Consider the following 27,250-nt stretch of genomic DNA (forward strand, 5'->3'; position numbering starts at 1 on the left):
TAGTTGGGAAAGAATTGTTTATTTTACGTTTCTCAGAGGGATTTTACAAACAATGGAGCATTTTAAAAAAACTGAGTGATCAAAGTACTTGACAGTGTCCCTTAAACACACACACAAGCCCCTGGACAGAGGAAATCACACCAGCGAGGAGGTCAATACTGCCGAGGAGCAGCTGCATCTGCATAGTTCTAGGAGGAAAGATTGCAATGGTGTTGGTGCTAAAAAGTGTCATCCTGGCATTAAAATAAGAGAGCACTGCAGTGCCTGAGCACGGACCTGCAGGAAACAAAGTGCATCAAATAACACGCCGAGTACGTATTGTAGAATAAATTTATTTACCTGATACAAATGAAACTAGGTGTGATGCTCCTTACTGTCAGCATGTCAATAGACAATTGATCTTATTTACAACTTCTAAAGGTCACACATGCAGCTGTGGGAACTGGCTACGTCGTCGTTGCTTTTTAGATAAATGCATCACGATATTTTGTATTGCACCAACATCTGTCTTACTGCCTTAAGATTTAAATAAGTTACATTACAGTGCAAAAGAGGTTGATTTGCACAGATGATAAAAAAATCCAACGTTATGAAGTGGAGGCTTACGGTTTAACATTCATCTGTAATCGTTTCCATGGATTTATAAATAGGAGAGCATTGTACAGAAGCTGTTGGAGTAGGATGTTTGGATGATACAATACAGAGAGAGATCCGTCTACAACCCAAGGCATGCATTATCTGATATTGTACATTGTATAAACTGACATTTTACATACAGGAATATGGAAATTGGCTGACAGCTCTGCAATTCTTGTTCAAGGATAACCAAACTCTTCTCCATGCAGCACAGAAACCCAACTTCTCTGGAGAGAGTTCCGACTTGGTAAGCTATATTGCACGTTTGTACATCTGTATCATGAAGTCCTAATGGTACCACACATTTCTTCCACAGAGAACACAATGAGTTTTGTTTTTAGGGAAAGCAAAGAATCTTTACACGATACATGCAGAAGTTTTGGTAGATGTGTTGCTAAAAACACATGCACGCAACAAAACAACCTTACATTTCTGCAAAATTGTTTAGGAAGCGATTACTCCAGTATTGCTGAAAAGGAAAGAAAGAAAAGGCATCAGTTAATGAAAGGATGAATGCTAAGTATCATTATACAAGCAAGACTAAGATCAACAGTGACAGAAGAAAGAATGTTAAGTTTGGTAACTGGCTGCTCTGTCATTGAAGGGACACTCTCAGGTTACTTTGTTCTTGAAGCTCAGAATCCTCTGGATTAAGGCTCAGCTCCCTCGATTATCAGCAGAGCCAGCACTTCCTACTCAAGACTGCAGTGAAAAACAATTAAGACATGTTTAATTAGCTTTTGCCTTTCTCTGCCTGACCAGTGGCAACAGACAATTCTCACTTTGGAATTTTGACTTTCAAGTTCCATACTAAGCACTTGATTTTTTAATTGAGGCATTATGGCAAGTTTGGCCCCAAAGTGACCTAACAATGTCCCTTTTCCAAGCCAGGCAGCTTGTTCTGGGAAGCAGTAGGAAAGCTTTGAAGAAGTCATTAAACTACATGGATTAATGTGTAGGCAAAGGGTAGAGTACAACGTCCTAAAGCTCCTGCTGTACTTCACCCCTACACAGCATAAGGTCAGCCTTGTGTCTGGAGAGACTGCTCTGAGTCCCTACAGCTCCAGGGAAGCTCTTCCAAACACTGCTTCAACACTAAAATTTGGGCTCTCCTGCTAAGATTTGAAAATGCATATTAATGCAATTAAGGATGTAATTAGCAGAGATTAGGGAAACAGTTAATGGTTAGAAGTGTAAAAAAGTAAACAAGACAGGTGCAAGAGACAGACGACTCTATTGGTTTTACCTCCCTCCAGCTCAGCAAATTCAGCCCCTTGGGCTGTGTACCATCAACTCTGGGCTCGAGCTGTGTCTCAGGCTGGCACTGCTGTACTGCATTCTATCATCAGATTAAAAACTCAGTTTCGTACCAGGAACCTCCCCAACAGCCTCGCTACCAACACAAGCCTCGGAGCACTTTGACAGACCAGTAGAAATGTTTTTCTGCAGCCTTTTTCATACTCATTTATTTGCAATAACGTTTTGGGAAACCAAGTATGAACTATTTTTATTGCTCGGATGCCAGCAAGAAGGAGCAGCTCATTGTGTAGCTCAGCACTTTGGATTGCTCACGTGTGAAAGCAGAGAGAGCCCAAGGCACTGCAAAGACAAAAGCTCCTGTCTAAAAATCCAATGCATGACTGCAGCTGCCTGAGCATCCTCCTTGCTACAGAACACAGGATTCAGGAGGAGCTGCTCTCCTTCCAAACCCCAGTGGGTTTCCAGCACAAGCCAATATCCTTCCTGGTGTTGCCAGCATAAGGCAGCATCAATCAAACGATTGATCCTGGTCTTACACACCCCTCTCACAGTAGAGAATAAGCAGTGATGTGTGAGGGCACCAAGGAATCCAGAAAACAGCAGAGATGAAAAAGCTCGGTGAGATGGGAGCAAAGAGAAACAAAAAATATGAAGTTACTTTGTAAGAATGGAGTGGGAGATCAAGCCTGGGGAATTCTGAGTCCTGCTTGAACGAGGGCTGCTGTTTTTATGTTCTCTGGTCTAACATGGTTCAATAAGGAGGTACCTTCTTCAACCCCAGCACTGGGGAGGTTGGAGAGGAAATATTTGGGACAAACAAATGAGTTTTGACTTTGAGATGTTGGCAAATGAGTCTGTCTTGAAAAGTTCTCCCTTCCTGGCTTTTCCAGCTGGAAAGACTGAGGCTGAAAGATGACAGGATCTATACAGCTAAGGATAAACACTTTAGTTCAGACATTTCCTGCAGAAATTACAAATTTTGCACCGCAGTTCTGTACTTTGACAGAAAAGCCCTCAGCTCCTTGGGCTCCTCCTGCAGCCTCCCCCACCTCGCCCAGCTGCCAGAGCTGAAGCCCAGACCCAGCACTCCAGCTCCAGGATCACAAGGATGTGATTCCAGGGCAGGATGCTTCACTGCCCAGGAGGAAGCTCATGGCAGATCTGGACATTCCAATCCCTACCAGCCAAGGGTGGGATTTACAGCACCTGGAAAACAGAAGTCCTGAAAGCTCAGCTGCCATCCAACCTGAAATCTGCAGCTGCTGATCTTGGGGAACCCTATGGCTCCATTTCTGCAGGGAAACTTGGACAAGACTGGGAGAAATAGAAGAAAATCAGGGCAGATGAAGATTGCTTGGGCTCTGTAGGAGCACCCTGTAAAACCTGACTGTTCCTGTAAGCTCAGGAGCCTGTAGGGATGGATCCCAAAATCTCCATTTGCCCACCACTCATCCAGATTTCAAGGCAAAGTCCTAGAAACACAAAGCCCTACCCCAAGTGCCTCCGAGACAGTGGCATAAATGAACTCTCAGATCTCTATGGAAATTCATGACAAGCAGCAAGATTCATCTTCAACACTGACAGATCCAACAGAGAAGGTGGTGAATTCTGAGTATTCTGAATTCTGCTCACTGACAGTCATTTTCCCCTTCAGCTTCTTAAGAGAGGGGGGGAAAAGGGGGTGTATAGAAGGATTATTGGGCATAAAAGACAGGAATAAGATTGTACAAGAAGCAGAATTATTCATGGTAGCAACCAGACACGTAGCTCTAAAAAGGCCACCACACAGTGCTCTGAGGTTCAGCAGAACCCATCTTCAAGGATTCAGTGGCACTCCTGTCCTGGAAATGTCTGTCAATAGCAGTGGGAGCACACAGAACTAAGCTGCTAATTTGTTTCCAGCAAATAACACACTGGTACACACTTTGATCTCAAGGAATCCTACATCACAGGAACTATTTATTATTTTTTGTTTCAAGAAATAGGGATGAGTCTTATGCTGCTCATTTGTTATTGATACAGCAAAAGGCCAGTGCAGGCCAATGGTTTTGTGTAATGCAAAACCTTAAGTTTGGCTCTTCCACACTAAAAAAGGGCATTTGAGGGGATTTGAATGCTCACAGTTTGGCAACACACCTGCTACATCATCAGGTCAGCTCCTCTGAGCCACTTCAAGTCAGAGTCTCCATAAACAAAGTATCACAATGCAGTGGAATTTCTGGTCCATGTTCTGAGGGAACATCTCTCCACTTGAGAGCTTAAACCTAGAGAATTATGTGTGCTTGCTGGATTCCAGCTGGCACCAAGAGAACATAGCCTGGAACTATCCTTCCCCTCGAAGAGGGATCACAAAGCTGTTTGAATTTGGTTACTAAAGCAGACTGAGCCAGCACAAGATAACAGCACCTGCTGATCTACAGACACAGTGACCCCAGGGCAGGATTCAAAGACTGCCCTGTTAAGCTGAGACTCTTCTTTTGCCTTCTCAGATGGCAAGTGACAAATAATGAGCTGGTTTTGCCAGGAGCAGCACCTGCCCTTTGAGCAATGCAGGGACCTGGGAAGGGTGCTCAGCTCTGAGGGGCAGCCTCTGTTTCAGAGCAGGGAAAAGCTTTGGACTAAACCAGCACCTGACCATGAGTACCAGAGAGTTTTGGACACTAAACATTCATGTTAACAGCTGTCAGGGTCTTAAGTTACAGATTTTGCTGATTTTATCTCAAACTTAAGACCAAAAGCTGTAAGACCTTGGGGCACTAAGGCTCCCAGGTGCTATAAAAAAAGACCCTAAAATACACTAAACCAAAAGCAAGTGCTTTGCCTTTGGAATCAGTAATTTGAGCTTCAGACCACAAAACGAGAGTCTAAAGTGGTGATAATAATGTAGCACAGCAGAGTTTGACAAAACACAGCATGGGAATGAAGGAAATTACTATTTATTCTTCAACATGTATACAGCATATGCTATTTTACAGCAAGTCACCACTGGCAGGGTGAAATGGAAGAAAAATACTCACTTTAGTCGATGAAAGTTGGAAGGCATTGGAGAAAAACACCACAGTTAGGACTGTTAATGACTTACACATTGTTGATACAGGACTGAATTTGAAAACATGCTTTAACATTTACCGTAATAATGAAGGTGGTTAGTGCCACATTAAAATAAAAATAGTTCTATACAATATGTTCAATTTGGTCATGTGCTATTTACAGATTTTACAAAAAACACACACGAGCTTGTTACTTCAAGTAGGCTAACAACAGGCCAGCAGAGTAACTCCATGTATACAACTGAGCATTAGTGCCCTAAGTGTAGGAAATCCAATTTCTAGCTATGCAGTGCAAGTTTGTTTTTTTCAGGTCTCATTGCTAATTTTGATCTTAAAGGGGGAGAAAAAAAAAAGAAATAAAAATAAAGGCTCTGACACGTGTAAAAAAAAGGTATCAAACCCCAACTTAAACCCTCTTCTGAATTGAAACAGATTGTGTGTTAAAAAGGCTTTAGATTTAAAGAGACAGAAGTGGCCCTCCCTATCCCTGCATAATGGGCAACACTGGCAAAGTAAGGTCTTTTACAATAAAATACAATAGACAAATAAATAATCCTTAAAAAAAAAACCAACCCTATGTGTGTGGAGAGTATGGAAGAACCCCAGCAGGCTGCACCTGGAATGGTATTTTCTGCACGAGCAAGATCAGGCATACCTCATACAGAAAGTGGTGTAAACAAGGACAGTCAAGAACCGAGAGTGAGGGGAGAGGGGACCGAGAAGAAATCCTGACCCAGGGAGCAGGACTCTCTACCCAGTGCAGAAAGTTCTGCTCGTGAACAAAACCTGACTTTATGACAAATTAAGTTTGGATGATCATGCAGAAGACAAACAGTTACATGCTTTTTTAGTTTTAGACAACACACATTCATTCCCTAAAATCTGCTGCCAATTTAGTTTGATAGTGTCCGCTGGCTCAAAAAAAATTTACTTTTTTTTACATGATGAATAGACTATTGAACAGAACACTGTACATGCTTTTCATCTACAAAAAAATATTTGCATAAAATAGTGTTAGTTCTCTGTACATGTCAATGGACACTTTAACTGTGTATAAAAGAGGAATATATTGCCCCCACTGAAGTCAGAAAAAACAAAAAACCAAAATCTAGATTATGAAACCTCCATCACCGGCAAATATGTTCATGTGAAAATTCAGCAGAAATAGACAGTTGCTCTAAACAATAAAAAAATTAATTTAAACTTTTTTTTTTTTTCCTTTGAATGTAAAACTCGTCACCATGTCAGTCAAGACCAGAACATATCACTAAAGTTAGTGTCTGTGCTGTAAAGCCAGATAACCAGGGGCATAGTAATGAACACAAACGGCCAGGAAACTCCTTCGGTGCATGCTGACAGAGCACAGGGTTTGGTGGCAGGCCGCACACTATCATCTTTACCAGGTTCCAGGTAGTTACGGGCCACATATTTAAGTGTTTCATCCAGCAGAATGACAGGGAGGGAGATTTTCAATACCATCAGCCACTGCGTCACGTTGAGAGGTGTGATCTGGAAGATAATCTGAAAGAAAAGCCAGGGGTTACCAAGCTCCCCCTCCAGCCCTGGCCTCGAGCCCCACACAAGGTTTTGCTCTGCCTGGAAGTTCAGGGGTGGGGGTAAGGTGTGAGCACTTACTGGCAGTGGTTCCACATAAAGGATAAGGAAGTGGAGGGACATGGACAAGCAAATGGCCCCCACCAGCCAGATGTTCTCCCACGGGGGCATCCTCATCAGGGACTGGTTTTCTGACAGGCTGCAACAGAAACAGGGCTCATGTGCCACTGCAACACCCACAGGAAGCTCTGAGAACCACAAAGCAGCCTGGCACAGCACAGGGATCCCAGGCAGGAAACAGCCCAGCACACGGTTTGGATGCTGCAAATTCAAACTGGCCTGGAAGTCAGCAGAGCAGCCAGCACCAGCCCCAGGTCTGTTCTTGAAAGTCTCAAGTGTTCTGCTCGTTCCTGACCTAAGTCTGTTCTTCTCACTATGACCCAAAAATCCTCTCCATGGGAGGGACAGAGAAGTGTGGACATGGCAGCCTAAGAGAGAATCCCCATGAGTCTAGCAGGGCCCCAAGTGCACCCACTGAAGGACTGACAGAGGGTCAAGAACTTGCACCTTCATAATGCTGGCTCTTGATTCCATCTGCATTTAGGCTGTGCTGGAGAAGAGCAGCAGATGTAGAGCAGTATCTTTATGTAGGACTACCCCAGTGCACTTGTATTTCAAGTTTATTTGTTTTTAAATTAACTGACCTCTAAGCTATTTGAAGAAAAATACCCTTGACATTGTGCTATTTAGTGGTTTCCATTTATAATCTAATATTAATTGGCTAAACCCACACTCCCTTAGGGCAGGAAAAACTATTTTCCATATCTTCAGCATTCTTATTTTAGTTCTCCTTGATATCACTTTATACCAACATAGTAGGGATAATCTGATTGATTAAGCTTAGATTAAAAATAATGGAAAATATTTCAGTTGCTTGTGCTTAGTAAAATACCAGAGTGAATTGGCAGACTTAAAAATACACCTTATGATAAGAGATCTCCAGTGTTATCTAAGAGTCAGTTTGTTTGCACTACCAGAACTCGGAAGGGAAGTGTGACTCACTCTTCATTAGCTGAGCTGTCCACCAAGGATCAAATTGCACAAAAAGCAGGATTTTGGATAAGCTGTGCTTGGCTTCCCTTTTGGGACATACGAACCTGTTGAGAGCATTGCACATCTCTATGGTGACGAGCACAGACAGAGCCATTGTCATCGGATACGGGGACTCAAACACCACACAGTCCACCCCGAAGAAGTCTGGATTGTCCTCCTTGCACTGCAGAAAATGGCTCTGCAACAGAACACAGTCAACTCACTTCCACAGATTGTTAACTTTTAAAAATGTAAAACATGCAACTAGGAAAAAATCAGTATTATAGAAAGTATATAGTATATATGTGACTCCTAAAACCAGTGTTTACAAACTTTTACCTCTTTAGGCTTTTGCTTACAAGACAATAATTTGTCCTTCAAATTGTTAGAAGCTCAGGTATCCCACCTCCGAGCTTTGCTGTCGAGACTAATTAATCATGATCAAGTTTTACAGGAACAAGTCTGAAAATGTTTAGTTATATAAATTCCTGTAACCTACCACGTTTGTACAGTCATTTCAAGTATGAAAGAAGCAGGAACCTCCCCTCTCCCCCCAAAGATATTAAACTGAGCAAATACCAGCTGGTAAAAGGAAACTTTTGGACCACCATCAGCAGCAATAAACCACCAAGCAGCAGCACCCACTGTGGCAGCACCAACGTAACCTGCAAGGAAACAAAGAGCTTTTCTCAGCGCTGTGAACTGTGTGCAAGATGAGACCTCGCTTGCCACACTTGAACTCTGGCCTCAAGACTTCCAATACTGAAAAAAAAACAAAACCAGGCTGTAATTCATGTCTTAAGGAAAAAAAAAAGCCATCAGTACTTACATCCAATAGCCAGGTAACGGAAGAAGAGCCACCCACTGATCAGGGGCTCCTTGGGGTTGCGTGGTGGCTTGTTCATGATATCGAGATCAGGAGGGTTAAAGCCCAGGGCAGTGGCAGGGAGACCATCTGTCACAAGGTTCACCCACAGCAGCTGAACAGGAATTAGAGCTTCAGGAAAACCCAGGGCAGCAGTCAAGAAGATACTACAAAGAAACCCACCAGTTATAAGCTTATTCTTGTGCATGTCAGTAATGTTTAAGCCCAAACCTGCAGCAGCATTTCTGTTCTCTCCTACCCACTGAAGATGACAAGCTGAACATTCACAATCAGAAAACTATAAACACATATCCAAGAGCAAAGACTAACCACTGCCATGTAAGCTTTGAAACATTGTCTTCTTCTGATAACATCAAAAATTGAAAATTTGACTCTAGGGTTGTTTTTTCCCCACTCTACTTGTCTGTATAGGTAAATATATACATACACATGGATAAAAGGCATGCAAATCACTTTCTAAAAGACACATTTTGGCTCAAATGCCTAAGCTTCATTTCCCTAGATTACTGCTAGTCCCTGCAGAAGTTTATTGAGCCTGTAACTTTCTTGGCTCCAAGCCTGTGTGAATAAATAGAACAGAAATAGGGGCTGCAGCAAGAGCCATATCAAGGACAGCCTTAAAGCTGACAAGAAACAAGGCAAGACAATTGCTGTGCTTTATCCCACTCTGGGAAAAGTCTGCTTTGATGTAAGGATTGTGAGGAGACCAATGTTTACATTTTGTCACCAGCAGTGCATTCTGTGGTGCTGGGTCACCACTGCTCCTCCCAGAGGAACACAAGACATGTTCCTGGAACCTGAGGTTAAACAAACATCTTAGCTATGCCTGGGACTATGTTATCTGAAATTCCAGATCTCATACTGTTTGATTAAGGTTTAGGTTTTCCTTCTCTAGAGAATTATTCCAATCATAGAAATAACTGTAAAGCATTACCTACTGAGCTAGAATATTCTAAATGACACAACGTGCAACTTTTGTGGCAAGCTACAATTCTTCACTATAAAGACAGGCCAGAAACATGCAACTTCCACAGAGATCCATTACTCCTCCTCTGGTTTTAGTGAGAAATACTGGAAGACTATCATCACTACTCTACCTCAAAGAAAAAAAAAATTTAAACCTACCAAACAACTTCCCCAACATTGGAGGAGATCAGGTATCGGATGAACTGTTTCATGTTGTTATAAATTGCACGTCCTTCTTCCACAGCAGCCACAATCGTGGAGAAATTGTCATCTGCTAAAACCATTTCAGAAGCAGTTTTGGCCACTGCAGTACCAGAACCCATGGCAATTCCAATTTCTGCTTTCTTCAGTGCAGGGGCATCATTGACACCATCACCAGTCTAAAATGAATCAGTAAATAAGCTGGGCATTAACATACAGATCAGAAAGGATTTTTGCACTGGGTGTGATTTTGGATCCTTAAAACTCACTAAGTGCAGGGAAACATGGAAGCAAGTGTTTTCCACAAAAGGGGAATTACTCTGAGAAGGCCTAATTAGGGTTTAAACAGCATTTGCCTTCCTAACCAAGTAACCATCACTTACCATGGCTGTGATCTCATCGAAGGACTGAAGAAACTCCACGATTTTGGATTTGTGGGAAGGCTCTACCCGGGCAAAGCAGCGGGCATGGTGACAGGCATCCCTCTGTGCAGCCAGGGACAGCTCATCAAACTCCCGGCCCGTGAAGGCTTTGGTGGACACGTCCTCGTCCTCCACAAAGATCCCAATGCGGCGGCAAATGGCCACAGCCGTGCCCTTGTTGTCACCAGTGATCATAATGACTCTGATGCCAGCCTGTCTGCACAGCTTTATGGATGAAGCTACTTCAATCCTCGGGGGATCCAGCATTCCCACGCAGCCCACAAATGTCAGGTTGGTCTGAAAGAAGATACAGGCAGTTTTAGTGCAAGGGACTGCAGATTTCTCCTCTGGAAGCAGTGAAATAATTGTTTTCCCTGCATGTTTTATCTGTGTCGTGACATTTGGGATCACTCCTTGTCCTGCCTTACCAAATTTTGGTTCAAATGCAAATTTTATCAGTTAAAATGTGCTCTACTTGCCAGCCTTGCAAATTCAACCTGCAAGCATCGAGTCTTTAATTTTTATCATCAGTGCCAGGAGCACAAGCCAAGCCAAAAACTCATGCAACTGTTATTACCTTCCTCCTAAATATCAGATACAGATTTCATTGGAAAATTACAGAGCAGCTAAGATGATAATCATGGACTGAGCCCTTGCAGCTGACAGCACAGAGGCAGGGAAGTGAACCTGACTCCCAGAGCAGCTATGTCCCATCACAAAATCCCCAAAAAGGTCCTGCAGTTGAGCAATGCCGAACTGAAAAACCATAAAAGCTGAAACCACAACGCAGTTTTTGGACTGTAACTGATTTCTTCTTGTGCTTTTAGCCAAGCATCAGCAGCCTGTCAACCTGCCAACAACAGTTTCTCCTAAAATACAAAATCTCTTCTTAGACTGAGCATTCCCTCTATACAAGTGGGGAACTGTTGTGTCTGACATCAAAAATACCCAGAAAGAAAATTCTCAGATGCAACTTCCTCAAGGAATAATCAAACAGAAGGAGTCTCCAGTTTGGGAGAGGGAGAAGTGCTACTGATCTTACCTCATAGTTAATGAAATTTGAGGAGTCCTCCAGATTCATTTCCTCTTTTTTGGGAGGGTTGTCGTGGGTTGCCAGAGCCAAGCAACGCAATGTGTCTCTGCCAGTTCCCCATTCTCTAATGACAGACATTATTTTCTGCTTAATTCCTGAGGTTAAAGGTATTTTAGCATTTCCAACACGGACATGTGTACATCTGTCAATCACACCTTCAGGAGCACCCTGCAGAGACAAAAAGAAGAAGTAATTTAGCTTAATAAATCCTCTTGCATTACAGCATTTGCTTCAATTACCAAGTCCTTCCTCCCACTCCAAGCTCCATTTAGTTGCACCATAATTTTTAAGTAGGGTGCTGCTTTGCAGCCATTCCATGCCCTCACTCTCTCCAGTGAGGGACTGACCTTAACAAACATCTTGCTCATGGACGTGCGGCTCGGTTTGTTGGGAGTACAATAGACAGACATCGACTTCCTGTCTCTTGAGAATTCCAGAGTGAATTCTTTCTTCATGAGTTGTTTAATCACCTTGTTAAAACAAAAAGCATTAAATGCATTTAGGTGATACACACTGAAGAGCTGTGTCCCCAAACAAAGGCAGCCAAAGGGGACTCACCGAGTTGCAGGCGTTGGCACGTTCGATTCTAGAAAGTCCCTTCAGGTCCGTGTCAAACACGTTCATCTTCTCAACCAGACACGTAAGTGCTGTCTCTGTGGCTTCACCAACCTTTTCATAAACTCCCTTAGCCTTGAGTTAACACAAAGCAAACAAAAGCACAGGAGTTTAAACCTCACCTGGAACCTACTAGAGACAAAAGCTCAAGTGTCACAACAGGGGAAAAAAAAAAAAAAAAGCTTTACAAGGTTTAAAGTGGATCACAAAACAAGTAAAACTATTTTAAAAGAGCAGCTTTGAGGAGTATGATTTGTAGGAATTTGAAGCCTTTACCCTCAAGAGCAGCAGAGAGATGTCAGTATTTTATCATCAAGCAATTAAGACATTTTGAGACTTGGTAGCAACCATAAGGCAGTGAGGCAAAGCAAGAAAGCAGCACCAGATCTCCAAATTACAGATTACACTTGCTGCTGGATTTAGTTCTCGTGTTCAACAAACAAGTAATTCTCAGAATTAATACTTCAAAGGGCCTAAATACTCTCCCCCCTTAACTAGAAGGGGATTTACCACTGAAAGGTATTACACAGACAGATGAGAACATTTATCCTCATTCCCACTCCCTGTGTTCCAGGATATGAACTTACTTCATTGTAATCCAAAGAAGAATCATTGCACAGTGCACAGATCGTTGCAAGTTCCACAAGACCATCATACTGGCTACATTTAATGAGTTTGTCATCTTTATGCCTTTCCAGAGGAAGAAAAGGGGGAGAGTGCAGTTAGTTATTTAGTATTAGCATCTCATATTTTCTTTATCCTCTTTACTGCATTTCCATTTAGTGCAATGCTCATTAGTTATGGACTTGGAACTACAGAAGTTGTTGGGAAGAGCAGGATTGATAAAGGGGAGTTCTGAAGTTTGGATCAGAATCATGAATGGAACGGGGAGATCATTGCTGACATGATTCCCTGAGTGCCAAAACCTCACTTTCCTCCAGTGCCAGTCACACAGGGGCCTGGAGAAGGGCTCAGAGATGAGGCACAGGAAGGCAGAGCAGGGCTTGGAGGGGAGATCCAAGCAGGAGAGGGACATTGATGGACACCTGAGGAGTTCAGCTCCCTTCCTGCTGCATATTCTGCAGCTTTACTGCAATGCATGAAGTGCATGCACTGGGCATGATTAAAGCAGGTTTTCCTCTTTAATTTTCTAACAATTGAATATGTGAGCCTCCCAAAGTCATGAGAAGTGAAGTCATTTCATGAGACTTAACTCCACTAGAAAAGAAATGCTCTCTTCCAGTAGTGATACACACTTAATGATCAATATCTCAAGGCTTCAGAGAGAGGGAAGGTACATCCTCCTGAAGTAAAGCACCATTTTGATATCCCAAGTACGAAGCAACTTCTGTGCTTTAACACTTGGAAACAGTGAATCAATTACTTTCCTGGAACATTCCCATACTTCTACAGCAAGCACAAAAGAACCAAGACAGTGTTCAATACTGTTATGTTCCCCCTAGCAAAATTAGCAAGACAGAGCTAATATGTAACATCTTTTATTAAAGCTCTGAAGGAAGGGTAAAAAAAAGGTCTGATGGTGGAAAGATGTGGATCATTACTCCATAAGAATTCACAACACAGATGATGACATGTCCCATTATGTAAGCTTTTGTTCAGTTGTGGTACTGCAAACGAATTCCAGTGTTGTGTAACACAGCACGAGAACAAAATGAATCTTAAGGATACAAATACATTTTTAATGTTTCATCTGGCATATAATCCTACAGCCATGAGCTGTGGCTTTAAAGTCCAGCTCTCAGGCTGTCACCTCATCTATCCCACCCAAAACTTCCTTTTTTCACCCGTTCTGAATTCAGAACACCAGCATATTGGAATATCCATAACTTGTTATACCAGGGTGTGTTTTTTTTTATAACCTCTGCTTTTGTGTTCCTTATCAACAATTTTTGAAGAACAAATGCAGAGTATAAGGTGCTGGGATCAGTTCTAGATAAAGGAATTTTTTTTTTTCTTACAGCTTCAGGTTTTTCAAGATGAACTCATCTGAAGGTCAGATGCAACCTGCCAGCTTTTACTGCAGTTCTTAATTATTGTTGGGTTTGTGTGCTCAGTTTGCAGGAAGACTGAGTGTGCTGAGACATGGCAAAACTATTCCTAACTTAGACAATCTCCCAATATCCCTGGAAAATAAATCAATACGAAATTTGGGGGGGTGGGTTTAGTAAGAAATATTTGTGATTTTATATTCTGAATTAATCTTAGGGGTGAGTTAGGTATCATATATTTTAACAGGAAGTGAAAAGTTACTGGTTTAGTGCAAAAACACTTAAGGGTTATGAAACTGAATAGGCTGTGGAAGCCAACAGTGTCTGAAGTACCAAGTAAGACCTGTCAGAAATGGTTGATATCTGGAGCAGGTCCTGCTCTGGGGCAGTGCAGAGCCTGAAGAGGCAACTGCCTCTTAACCCCCCCAACTTCATTTTGCAATCCAAGGTGAAGTCAGTCAATTTACTTAAAATTCCTCCAAAGTCACTGCTTTAAAAGCTGTCCATAAATACAGAAATAAACCAGCCCTAAGGGCTGAAGTTGGGCTCAGTTTCACTATTCTCCACTAAAAGCCTTTCTCAGGCAATGTCCCTGTCTCAGAATCCTTTGTGCCCCTGAATGCAGCGAGTTCAACACACTTGTTCACATTTCCCCAACTTCAGTAAGTGAAAACAGCACATTAACAAACATTGCTGTCTGTCTCATTATCCCCCACATCTGTCACCACATTCTGTTTTATTATTTTGTTTATCTGGAGCTCTTGTGAGCCCAAGCTAAAGCGAAAGAGCTGGGAGTTCTGCAAGGTCTGGAGTCACCTTGTCGAAGCAAATGATGCCTCCTGAAATGAAAGTGTAAGCTTTTGACAGCAATTAGCTTTGAAACAAAAAAGTGAACTGGGAATTAAAAGATTTCCAGCTGCCGGGAACACCAGAGTCTTAACTGCTATGGAAATTAAACAGAGATAATCACTATTGAGATGGGCAAGATTGCAGGAGTCAGAGGCACACGAGTGAAACTGCACAAGGCTGTATGTTTACAATAACTGAAATTAAATCCTATTTCATCCACAGCAGAATTCTATTCTGCAAAAAAAAAAAACCTGAATTGATAAAATTATAAAACACATGGAGGACTGACCAAGTAAAAGGAGCTGTAACAATGCAGGAAAAAGAGGCTTTTCTTCAAGAAGTAGAGTCCTAAAAATTCCTGAAGTTTTCAGGATGAACCACTTACCTCACTAGCAGAGACTTGCAGCTGATTAAGTAAACCAAACCTCATTCCTTTCCTAAAGGACTGGGTTTAACAGCAGCTCAAATAGCAAAGGCTGGGGCAGACATGCATCAACTCAAGTACAGATGCACCAATAAACTACTGAGGGCCAGGGCCAGGAATTCACAGTCAATTTAAGAGGTAGCTCCACCACATTCAGAAGATTCCTCAGAAAAAACAACTTCCCTGCTGTCTGAGACAGGGAAATTGGAAACACTGAGCTCACAGATTAGCAAATGCTCACCTCCTCAGATTTACCCAGTTTTTAAATAAGGAAAGTAAACCTCACTTAGAAGCACTGAAATAGCTAATGTCAGTCCAGGAAGAGTTCAGTAACATAAATCCTTTCTATACCTTATTAATTTTTAGATTATCAAGGGAACACTGCAATATTGGAGCCTCTATTCAGTTTAATGAAGGTTTACTTTTCTACAGTTTACCTTGGTTTTCCTGTTAATTACTTTCCCCCCAGCCCTTCAGTGTGCATTCTCATGGCTGAGCTTTCGTTTATTAACAATTACTATTGAATATTACATGCACCCCTTTTCCAGACTAAAGTAATAGTGAATGCATAAACAGACAAATATTTAACTTGAATAGAACACTTACACTTCTCCCATGGGAGCATATGTTGAACCAGTTACAGTAAATTCATTCAGAGAGCAGCTGTCTCCTTCTACTCTGTCCAGGATAAACATCTGAAATTAGAGAGTTAGAAGTGTTACTATCTTTGAACAATAATTAATGAAAGAGATTTAAACAGGCCTTAAACAAGCAGGTACAAGAGGCAAGTCCAATCTGAATAAACAAACCAGACAAGACCTGATTCTGTGCACTTCGATCCCACAGATGTTTGAACAGCTCCATACATTGAAGCACAAAGTACAGGAACAGCCCTTCTGCCTACAGATCTCTCTGGAAAACAGAGCTGAAAAGCACAGGAACTGTGTACACTTCAGCTGGCAAGAGCATTCACACACCACCTGACAACCCTCACTAGATCCAAGCTCTTCCTAAGCTTCACACCTGCAAATTAATTCTCGTGTAACACAAACCATGAATTAATTCTCTGCTTTCAAACAGTCAAAAGCAGCTCAGCTGGACACTGACAACTTGGACAGTGACAATTTCTCCCAGAATCAAAATAAAAGCATCTACAAACAGGAGAAGCTGAGATCTAAGAGGTGAGGTTTTAGCAAGAGCCAGACTATGGCCAGTTTCTCTTAATACCAGCCTTAAGTGAAAGTGTTTCCTGTTCTGGTTTCCAGTTACAAGTCACTTTACCACATGGGACACTGGGAGTTTAAACCAATCAGCCAAATCAAGTGCTCTTCCAGCACTGGTGAAATTATATTTTCAAATTCAGACACCAATCTGAAGGATGCAGTTGTACCTCTAAGAGATCTGCAACTCACTCTTTCCTTTGTTTCCTTTCTAGGAGAGCTGCAGGCAGAATCACATCTGAGGGGATGCAGATAAAAACCACAGTGCCTGAAGCTGTTTCACTCTCATGGCTTGGTGGAGTAGCACTGGAGAAGATAATTTCTCACTAATTGATGGTGTATCCTAATGAAACTTCTGATCCACTGGTTAGCACAGGCTATTTTGTCACATCACATTTTGGCAATGTCCTCCTCTCTCCTCATTGTGCTGCCCTATGTTTTAGGAAAGCATCCTCACAAAACACAGCCCAGTAAAATACACTCATTGTTATGGGTATTAGAATTTTGCTACATTTTTGCAAACTGCAATTCATGTTTTTTTTACAGCTAACAAGGAACTAAGTTGTGCCGGACAAGATCATTTAGCCCTCTAAATAAGGAGCAGAGCATTTTGAGCTTTTAAATAAACACAACTTAAATGATGAGTTAACCAGGGAAGCCTCCTTCTTTTGGCATCTGCAGGATGAAAAAATCCCTGCAAAGACTAGGGCAGTTATGCAACTCTACTGCAAGTAACCTCCTCTGGAATACTGATGAGCAGCTGCTTTGTGTCTCTTAGGTAGAAATACTACGATACTTAAGGAAGTAGAACAAGTCAACCAGCAATTAGGAAGAAAAAACCATCAATCACATGAGAACAAAGTGCTTAGGGCTTATAAACTTTCACCACTGGTGTGCAGTGCTCAACATGCACACGTTTGGAATTCTAACCCAATGTAATGAGGCTCTGGACATTTCATGTTGGAGTTGCTGTGCCAGTGAACATCTAAAGTTACTAAAAGGAAGAATTCAGTGTTTTGTCCATTAAATCCCTACAGAGAAGCACAAGCTGGCAACTGAGCATGCATTATGTTAAGTGACCAGCCATGAAAGTCCCAAATTAGCCAACACTAGACAGAGTACTAGGGGGAAGGGAGGAGAGGCACAGAACTCATGCTCACCTAAAAATACACCAACATTGAAGATGACCCTGGCAATGCTGGTGACTTAAACTGCCAGATTAGTCAGTGTGGCACACACTGGAAACACTGCAGTGATCCCCACAAGACCAGCAAAGCCACTGAAGGCAAGACAACCAAATAAAGGTGGAACCACTCAGGAGTGAAAACACCTTTGACTACTAAAGTTACTGCAGTAAATCTCTGTTTCTCATAGTGAGTTTCTCCACCATTGTTGTCTTTCTCAACTGAAGAGGCAAGTGTTTGACACTTGCACACAGCCTGTTCTACAGTGTAACTTCCTAAAATAAGACGTAAATCACACCAAAGAATTACCAGTAACCTGAAAGGCTCACAGACAAGTCAATGGAAAGCTGCTTACAAACAACTTTCTCCTCCATGAGTGTGGGTACAGCTATTTTTGGCCACGACTAAATAAGGAAAGAGACAAAAGCCTTCAAGACTACACAGTGGAAAACTGAATTCAAAGTGGAGGCTTATCTTGGGGAAATAAAGCAGGATTTTGCAGATATGAGAGCTGGGATCAGGAGAAGTGGAGCAGTGCTGACTCCTGAGAGTGGCCGAGCAGAAAAGCAGCAGCAGCGGGTGGGACGTACCCTGCACACGGACATCTGGTTCGTGGTCAGCGTCCCCGTCTTGTCAGAGCAGATCACAGAGGTGCAGCCCAAGGTCTCCACGGAGGGGAGGCTCCTCACAATGGCGTTCTTCTTGGCCATCCTGCGCGTCCCCAGCGCCAGGCAGGTGGTGATGACGGCGGGCAGGCCCTCGGGGATGGCGGCCACGGCCAGGGCCACGGCGATTTTGAAGTAGTAGATGGCGCCGCGGATCCAGGAGCCGCCGTGCACGGGGTCGTTGAAGTGGCCGATGTTGATGATCCACACGGCGATGCAGATCAGGGAGATCACTTTGGACAGCTGCTCCCCGAACTCGTCCAGCTTCTGCTGCAGGGGGGTTCTCTCCTGCTCGGTCGCCACCATCTCGTCACGGATCTTCCCGATTTCAGTGTTGACCCCCGTTGCAATGACCACCCCCATGGCTTTACCAGCAGCAATGTTTGTACCCTGAGGTAAAGGAAGAGAAGGGAAAGCTTGGAGTCAGTCTACAAACAGGTTCTGTGGGTGAGTCTCCTTTGTTTGGTTTTTAATTGAACACCGCAAAACCCCCTCGAAGCAAACCACCTCATCCAAGTGCAGACTGTGCTTCAGCCAGGACAGGGAAAGGGTAAAGAGGATGACACTGCCTGTGTCTGTAAGGGAACACTCCAGGGTGGCATTTCTGCTCCCAGAACAGGCTCAAAACGAGTCAGTATTGATCTCTCACAAGCACCACAGCCAAATCCAGCTGCTGAGCAAGCAGTAGAAATTTCAGCTGGAATACTGAATTTGTTTTACCTCTCTTTTTTCACTTAGGGCTCTATTTTGTCATATTTAATGTTATTTACTATGAGTAATAGATGTGTTCTCTGGGGCTCCCTGTGTGAACTTATTTAACATGGAAAGGAACAGTAAAACTAAGCTGCCTGCCAGCAAACAGTTATTTTCTTATCTGAAAGATACTTCATCTTTCCTTCAAATAAATTTGAATGAACTGTCTCATTCCTATACAGAAAGCCAATTCTCAATTTTACCTACACAACAACACAGTTTGTGTTGTCTCTTATCATGCTGAAGAACTATTACTTTAGGAAATTACTGCAGAAACACTAAAAGTGTGTGTGCTCCACTCTCCAAGACTTCCTTGTGAAAGACAAAAATAATTTTCCTCATATAGGCTGGTTTCATCCAGCCATCTTCCCTTGAGGACAGGTTTTATTAAAAGTTAATTCTAATTTTTAATGCATTTGGCTCAATGTGTATGGAGACACAGAGATATGTACAGAGAACATAGCAAAGTCATGCAGTTTCTGAAGAAAGACCTGAAGCTTTGCACATTTTATCAGCTTCAGAGTTATTTCATAAATGTTTTGAAAACCTCAAAACAAACTACTTACAGAAAAGAGCATGTTCTTCTTGTCCTGATTTACAGCACGAGGATCAGGCACAGGGTCTGTGTGCTTAATAACAGACACAGATTCACCTAAAATAAAGATAATAGTCTTAAAAGAGATTTTGTATTTGGAGTCCTGAGGCAATCAAAAAGTTATAATCTTCAGCTCTGAAATTTTTAGGATGTCAAAATTCTTTCCTCAAATGATCTTAATTGGTGAAGTGAAACAGGAAATATTTTGGTTGGCCAAGAAAATGGAATGTCTGGCTTTTAGCAAAAATTCTGTATTAGTTTCTACAAGGATGTCACACAGGTATAGGAAGGTTCCTTTTCTTTAAAAGCAGATATTCACTGCTACACCAGATTTCACAAGGTGGTGCTCTCAGCTTCAGTAACTGAGTTACACTCATTCGTGTAAGCTCAAGAGAACCAAAGCTTCCTCCTTTTAAAAGGATTTTGTTGAGCAGCATCTCAGACTTCAGTCCTATTTTATCAGACAGGAGACTTAAGCATCAACTTGGCTGAAAACAGCAAAAGCTTCCTTTAAAACAAGAATTCTGTTACTTAAATGCAAGGAAAAGTCTCTTTTTACAGAATTCTGATGGGTTATTTCTACTTATTCCAACAGCTTTACAGACATGGAGTGCATCCATTTTCTTATGCTAAACATAAGGAAAGCTTGATCAGTCTTGTACTATTCAGGATCTGTGGTGAGAAACTCTGGAGCCTGTTTCAAGGCAGATTCAAGGATGAAAAATAGCATTCCTATGAATACTTTACTGTTTTAAAATTCAGAGCTAGTTAACATTAATTTATGCTACCAAAACAGGCAGACAGATCTCCATGTTCCAGCTGAAAGAAAACTGTTGTAGCATGCTTGGTTGATTCCCAGCTTCTTTCCTATATTCAGAAGTGCTGCTACTTTGTTTTGTTTTCAACAAATCTGAAAAGGGCTCTAAAAATAGCTCCTGCATTTGAGGGCTGGTACCAGAAAACACACGAATGTGTGTGCACAGAATTTGAGCAAATAAGGCTCGAGTGCACTGAGTCTTGAGTGGCAGCAGCTTAAAAGCTGCCAGCATTGCAAAAGTTGTTCTCCCTTGTTGCAGAAGACATTTAGTAAGATTTACATACTTTCATATTGGATGGTGACACCATGTTCAAATCTAGAAGACTCTGTGAACTAGAAGAGGAATTTTTTTTTTTTTTTTAAATTTTAGTTTTCCACAAATTGCTCGTGTCTGTTGGGGAAAAGGGAAGACCAAAACAGCATTACAAGACTCATTAAGAATGTTCATCCCACTAAAGGGAAAACAAAGCCAATGATGAAGCAACACATTCAGCCACTCTAGAAGTTACCAGATCAGAAATTTACTGCACTTGAATGCAGAGAACTTCAATAGCTGCAGGCTTGTTTCTAATGGATCATTGCAAATAAATGGTGAAAAGGCACTTTCAATTATGCACTTAATTACATAAAAGTCACAGAAACTGTACCTGTGAGGATTGACTGGTCTACCCTTAGAGTTGTAGATTTGATAGAAGTAATTCTTATATCAGCGGGAACCTTGTCTCCAACTACAAAGAAATGACAAGACAAAGTCAGAACTTTGCTGTTTGAGAGATTACTGACCAAGTGTCCCTCACCTCCATCAGCCAGAAAAAATGACTTTCCAGTAACTGCACAATGACTGAGATCACCAGCAGCTTATTGCTGCTTCTGTGACTTGCAATACTCCCAATTTCTGAGTATCCAATACACTTTGGCAATTTGGACTTGCCCCTACCTAACCTCCAAGAAAGGAGCTGTAAATCACTGGATTGTTTTTCTAACCACACGGCCACTTGAAAGCAAAGGCAAAACATTCTCAAGAGCAAGGTATCAATTTCAGAAGGCATATTTATAAACAACCAAAACCCGTAGCTAAGGTGAATCTGAACTCCCTTTTCAGAACAACTGGTCCTGCAGAGTCTTTCAGTTGTTTTCTCTATGCTCAAAGTGAGTCTTCTGCTCTCCAAAGATCACATTATCCACATTTATTTATTTAGAAAACTAAAAGAGATTGTATTTTCCTTTTCTTTGGCACCAATTGTGAGAATAACGTGCTTCTGCAAATATGCTCTTGTAATGTTATACTTTGAATTCTGCCAGATGTTTCAGAGTTGGAAGTTAACCTCAGATCACACAGTAGCTTTATTTTCCAGTAATGCTGCTCTATTAAATAACCACAATCCATATCCCAGTTACAATTTTCACAGATCTCTGTTGTGTTTATCTTGTCATGCACATTCTACTTTGCAAAAGACAACACTGAAGAAAGAAAATAATAAAACAAACAACCCACAAACAACAAAACATCCACTAACAAGTGCTTGAGACACCAAGGCAGCAGATGATAAAAGTTAACACCACACTCCTAAAAATGGCAATGATAAATCCAGTTGTCAGTTGAGCTCTAGCATGCCTAATATCTCAAAATTAATTATTCTCCCTACTTCCTCTTACCCAGCTTTTCCTAGTTCTTAAGTAAAAACCTAAAGCTCTACCATTTTGTGCCTACTGCAAATAAACGACTTCATGCAAATTGACTTGCTAAAGCATATTAATGAGGCACATTTCTGATTCACATGGAGGGGTTCTACATTCTGCATGTCAATATTGCTAATTAACACATGATTGAACACTCCTCATGTAATTTAACACCACAAGCATTCAAGTGTCAGCAATATTATTATACAATAATGCAAAGAAATAAAGAAGGGAGAATAACTAACTAAAGACATCTGATCTTTTCAGTAGGTGCAATCTGTGTCCCTGCAGTGAAATTAAAATAAGCTGCAATTCCTGCAGGAACTGCTTATGCAATCAGCAGCAATAATACACATTAAGAAATAATATCATGAAAAACTCTACAGTGGTGTCACAGCCTTGGCTCATCCAATCCCTCACACCCTGGAGTGGAAAACTGTGGAACAAAACCCTGAAGAGGAGAATGAAGTGCTACTTGAAACATCAGGAAAGCTTGCACCATGTGACTTTCTGTAAATCCAGAGTAAGTCCAACCACTAAAACCAGCAAAAGATTGTACAGTTCTGCCTGTAGAGTTAGATGTGTGCTTTTGTGAGCATGTGCACACGAAGGGATAAAAAAACAGCCACAAATGTGTCATTATACCATGTGAATACTAATTTAAGCCACAATGCCCTTGAGCAGCAAGAGAAAATAGCCTTAGACAAACGGTGACCTAGGCCAAAAAAGGCAAAACTATTCAATTTCTCCCCTGGTGTCCTGAGGAGGGTTATTTGCAGACACACAGTAGCAGCTGCTTTTCAGATATGGCTGGACAGGCCAAGCCCTCAGAGCAAAGTGCTGAGGGGTCTGGCAACACTGGTGAAGATGCAGAACACACAAAAAAGCTGTTAGAAAAAGCAATCTTAAAACTTCAAATAACTGGACAGAACATACGGCAAAGTTCACAAGTGATTTTCTAACCTGCTTCTGAACTGCTCCAAGTTGTCCAAACTCAATATTCACAAGATTTAAATACCTGGAGAGACCCCTCTAACAGAGTGTTGATATTCAAAAATCAATATTTCCATGAAAACTACTACTGTTGTTATCAATTGTCTGAATCACCAGAACTGAAGTGTTAAATTTATTATGACAGCACAGCTTTATAAATTTATCTCAACGATTGAAGGTAAGACACATTATTCACTCACCCTCTCTGACTGGGAAGGGTGTAGTAAAATATTCAAGGCATTTCCAACAGGCAGGAAAGCTGTATGTCAGGGTCAATTACAGAGACATTTTAAACAGCTCTTTGCAAAATAACAACTATGAGACCAAGTCATTTATAGTCTTGAATATACTTTCAAGAGCACAACTGAAACTGAATAGGAAGTCATCCTATGGCAGAGGAACCACAGGAAATTTACAGCAGTGTACTACAGATCTCATCTACAAAAACAAGGTTTTCTTAACATAAATTTTAAAACAGCAGAAAAAAAATGGGGAGGTTGTTGGTTTTTTGGAGGCTTTTTAGAATTCATATAATTCAGTCCACAGAACCAATGGAAGTAATACCAAGGCTTGAAAAAAACTGAGAAAGTGATTATGTATTTGTGTTGCTCAGCACAGAGCTGCTACAGCAAATGATATAATTCCACAGTCTGACATCTAAAATAAAAAGTCAGTTGAAGAAATATTTTCATCCATTATTTCAACCTAAGTTTTTAATCCTAAATAGTCCCTTGATTTCCACAACAGCTCTGAAGAAATAAAATAAGCTGCTTTCAAAACTGCCCAGGTATGTGCTCTGAAACATAATGTACCAAATACATAACTAGTGATTAAAACAGCCCCACTAACTACAGCACTGACTGCTGTTTGGAGGAGGGACAGAAGGGTTTGGTTTGAATCATTACAGCTTTACCCACAGAATCCTTTTATTCATGCACAGAATTTTAGAATTTCAATGCTGAGCTTGAGCACACAATGAGTCTGTTTAAAACCAACCTGGACACAACAGGGGGTTAAAAAAGATAAATATCCATTTTATTTAACTGTGCATGAATTTACACTGAAATAGACAATTTACAATTTCTACTCCTGGTAGAAACTGGAGCAGTACTTTGTTGCAATAAGAATTTAAAGTTTATGTCAATTGCTTTAAAGAAGCCACATTTTTTCACTGTAAACGGGGATAATTTAGTACTTTCAAATACCGGGTTCTTCAGCCACCTAACCAGCAGTGCTACCTTCCAAAATTCCCACTCATTACATCCAACATTCCAGCCTTTCTTCTCGAGTTCAAAGCTCCCCAGCCCTTCCTGCTCCCAGTGCTGGGGCAGTGTTATGGGTCAAGTTCCCTCCAATGAACAATCACTGATATATATATATATATATATATATATATATATATATATATATATATATATAATATATTTGATTTTTACACAGTCCAACCCTGCTTCTCACAGACTTGTCCCAAAATCGACTTCAAGTACAGAATGTATCGAGGAATCCGAGTCCAAATTTTATTCTTGGAACTGACCAAGTCCTCAGTGAAATGATCAACTCATTTCCTGGCTGTGTCATTTGAGCACTGATATCCCTCTCAATACTTTCCCAGTTTCCAGCACAGCAATAAAATTAAGTATTTGATTTCAGAACTCTGTCAGACAATGCTTTGAGACATTCCCTGGGAAACCTCTAGGGCCAAAATCCAATATTAATTTTGCAGGCTATGGCAGTCTGTGCTTTAAGCAGCCCAGGAAGATGGGCAGAAGTGATGGGACACATTCTATGAACAATGAAGGTGGAGGGAAAATAACTATTAAAGCTGAGTGGATTTTAGTCCCTTGTATTTTTAGTTACTTCTGGGTAATAACAAAGAACCTTAGACTACAACAGGACCATACTCACCTTTCAAATCTCGAATTATTAGACCACATCTCAATATAGTCTATTGAGATCCATATTCCAGATTTTCTAACCAAAACTGCTGGTGACAGTGGGCTCAGGAAGCAACATTAACTGTACCCCAAAAAGCCACTACAGAACAGTCCTCAGAACAAAACTACTGCTTGAAAGGTGTACTTTGAACACCAATATCAGCTCTGTTAACTCTGACCCCGCACTCCTGAAGACTTGTTCAGGTTTACAGGCAGGTACATTATAAAAAGTGAAAAGTTTTGCTTCTTTTTTTATATTAATGTGTTACAAGAACAATTCCTCTTCTTAGCAAAGAGAATGAGCTGTTTGCAGAAAGTCCCTCTTTGTGATCACAACAAATGAAAGTAATTCTTCCTGTAGAAGTCAGAGGAGCTGTTCACACACAATATGTGTCTCACACTTCATTATTTATGTTTATCATTAACCAAAGCCAGTGTCACCCTGGATCTGCTATCAGCATGCTGGGGGTTGGAACTGGACTTTTGTAATAAAGATTATCAGTGCAGCTCTAATTATCCTATAGTTTAGCAGTTTATGAACAGAAACAGTTCCTGAAACTGAGTAAAAACCATCCCCAAACCAATTACCCAACCACCAAATGAAGAGAACAAAAAAAGTCTTAATATATTAAGGTTCATCGTTGACAAGTTCATTATTTTGTGTTTTAAGACACCATGGTCTTTCTCCTGCTTTATTAGGATGTTTTAATTTTAGCATTCAGCATTTTAATCCAGTATTTCTTGAGTAGAAATACTATCATGTTTAGCAGATATAACCTACCACACTGCTATTAGAACATCTGAGTGAAAACACACAGGGTTTTACCATCCCAGGGAAAAGAAGTAAATATTAATTCTTTCTGGTTTAACATGACATATTCCTGGTACAGTTACTTAAACCACTTTTCCTAGTGAGATGTTTAGTGTCTTTAGGAGTCAGTCATTTCAGTCCCCTCTCTCACCCAAAAGTTTATCCTCTAAATTAGAGCACACACCATTGCATGAATATTGACTAATAAACTGAGGCAACTGAAAATTCCTACATGAAGAACTGAAGAACTCAGTTAAAGAATTAAAATTAATAGATTTAGAATAACAGATAAGGGATGTTACACACTTCACTCAACAGAATTGAGGATTTTCTGAGTGTTGAATTGATTATTGCTGGACACAGTAATATTTAAAGCTCACACCTGAACAGAATGGTTTGCTTTTATTTAGAGGTAGAGCTGCTCCAGCTGAACTGGTTTTTGTATTAAACTTCCTTAACATAAGCTCAGCTTAGCTTCTCTTCCCCCTTGTACACAATCTCATCTTCCTATTGTGCTTGATTTCCTCAGACCATCAGGCAATAATTTTTCTTCCTCAGCAACAGGTTTTAAGTATTTAACACTTCCTGAACAGGGCATAATAAAATGGTACCAAAAATCAGAAGCTCTACAAAACAGGAACATAATTGAGTCCATCTACACTTTCATACAAGGCCAAGAATGTCAACGTGTCAAAATTAGAAGAGGGATTATGAACCATATTTTAAGTCTGAGTTTCCACTCCAAACCAGGAAGGTAAATTTTATTTTCCAGCTAGACAGATTACACCAGCAAAGGTCCAACAGTTGTAACCATAGTAGTAAAACAGCACTGACTTTCACTAACAAGGTGACAGAACAATACATTTAAATTCATTCTTTGCATTAGATAATGTGCACATAACAGCCTCTATCATCCACCTTCTGCACTCTGGACAGACAGAAAATATCCCCAGAGCTTACTGTGCAGTGTAGGCAAGGTGTGAGTATCCTAACCCAGGAACTGCTCAGGGTGGAGGTTAAAAAAAAATTTAAACACATAAATATTGTTTTCTTATCAAGGAAAGGCAAAAGGACAGAAAAAGCTTTGCTTTCTGGGAGCAAAATATTTCCAGGTCAAAACTGAGGGTTGAGAAAAATGGAGATACTGTGTTAAACAGTACACAAGACTCGAGTTTTTCCTAACTTGTTTCTTTTCATTCTCTAAAAACAGACTTGTCATTCTCTCTGAAGAGGGCACCAGAACATTAAATAACATGTGCTGATGGACAGGGACCCTGCTTCTAAGTCTGCACTCATTTCTAAACCACATTTGTCTAGTTCTAGCTTTTAATTAGTGGATCTATTTATACCACTGGCTACTAGATGGAAAACTCTTGTGATCAGCCTATAAAAATATCTAATAGCAGAAAGAACAGACTGGTAAGTTAAGCTTCAACATAAGCCAGGTCAGGTAGAGAAAAACAGTATCTTCACACCAAAGCTGAAGTCCTGTTTCCAAGTTATGCTGCTTTGGGTAACAGAAGAACCAAGAGCCAGAATTC

At 41.0% G+C, this 27,250-nt stretch overlaps 1 protein-coding gene across 2 annotated transcripts in view; it reads right to left on the bottom strand.

Annotated features, from left to right (window-relative positions):
* Positions 1-27,250, bottom strand: part of ATP2A2 (ATPase sarcoplasmic/endoplasmic reticulum Ca2+ transporting 2) — a 43,963-nt gene continuing 16,713 nt past the window's right edge. Inside the window, exons 6-21 of one of the 2 annotated variants that reach the window (XM_014874927.2) lie at positions 20,939-21,019; positions 19,446-19,531; positions 18,052-18,516; positions 15,664-15,752; positions 12,363-12,465; positions 11,719-11,850; positions 11,508-11,630; positions 11,110-11,328; positions 10,029-10,364; positions 9,604-9,824; positions 8,422-8,624; positions 8,172-8,257; positions 7,658-7,791; positions 6,582-6,699; positions 6,347-6,467; positions 1-1,105 (exon numbers count right to left, since the gene is read on the bottom strand). In XM_014874927.2, the coding sequence (XP_014730413.1) occupies positions 1,092-1,105; positions 6,347-6,467; positions 6,582-6,699; positions 7,658-7,791; positions 8,172-8,257; positions 8,422-8,624; positions 9,604-9,824; positions 10,029-10,364; positions 11,110-11,328; positions 11,508-11,630; positions 11,719-11,850; positions 12,363-12,465; positions 15,664-15,752; positions 18,052-18,516; positions 19,446-19,531; positions 20,939-21,019 (2,531 nt within the window). In that variant the 3' untranslated portion in view covers positions 1-1,091. Of the gene's footprint in view, positions 1,106-4,913; positions 6,468-6,581; positions 6,700-7,657; positions 7,792-8,171; positions 8,258-8,421; positions 8,625-9,603; positions 9,825-10,028; positions 10,365-11,109; positions 11,329-11,507; positions 11,631-11,718; positions 11,851-12,362; positions 12,466-15,663; positions 15,753-18,051; positions 18,517-19,445; positions 19,532-20,938; positions 21,020-27,250 lie in introns of both variants that reach the window. The other variant, XM_088176100.1, reaches the window with a different exon arrangement.

Source organism: Sturnus vulgaris, chromosome 19 (assembly GCF_052056855.1).
Source record: "Sturnus vulgaris isolate bStuVul1 chromosome 19, bStuVul1.hap1, whole genome shotgun sequence".
Lineage (NCBI taxonomy): Eukaryota > Metazoa > Chordata > Aves > Passeriformes > Sturnidae > Sturnus > Sturnus vulgaris.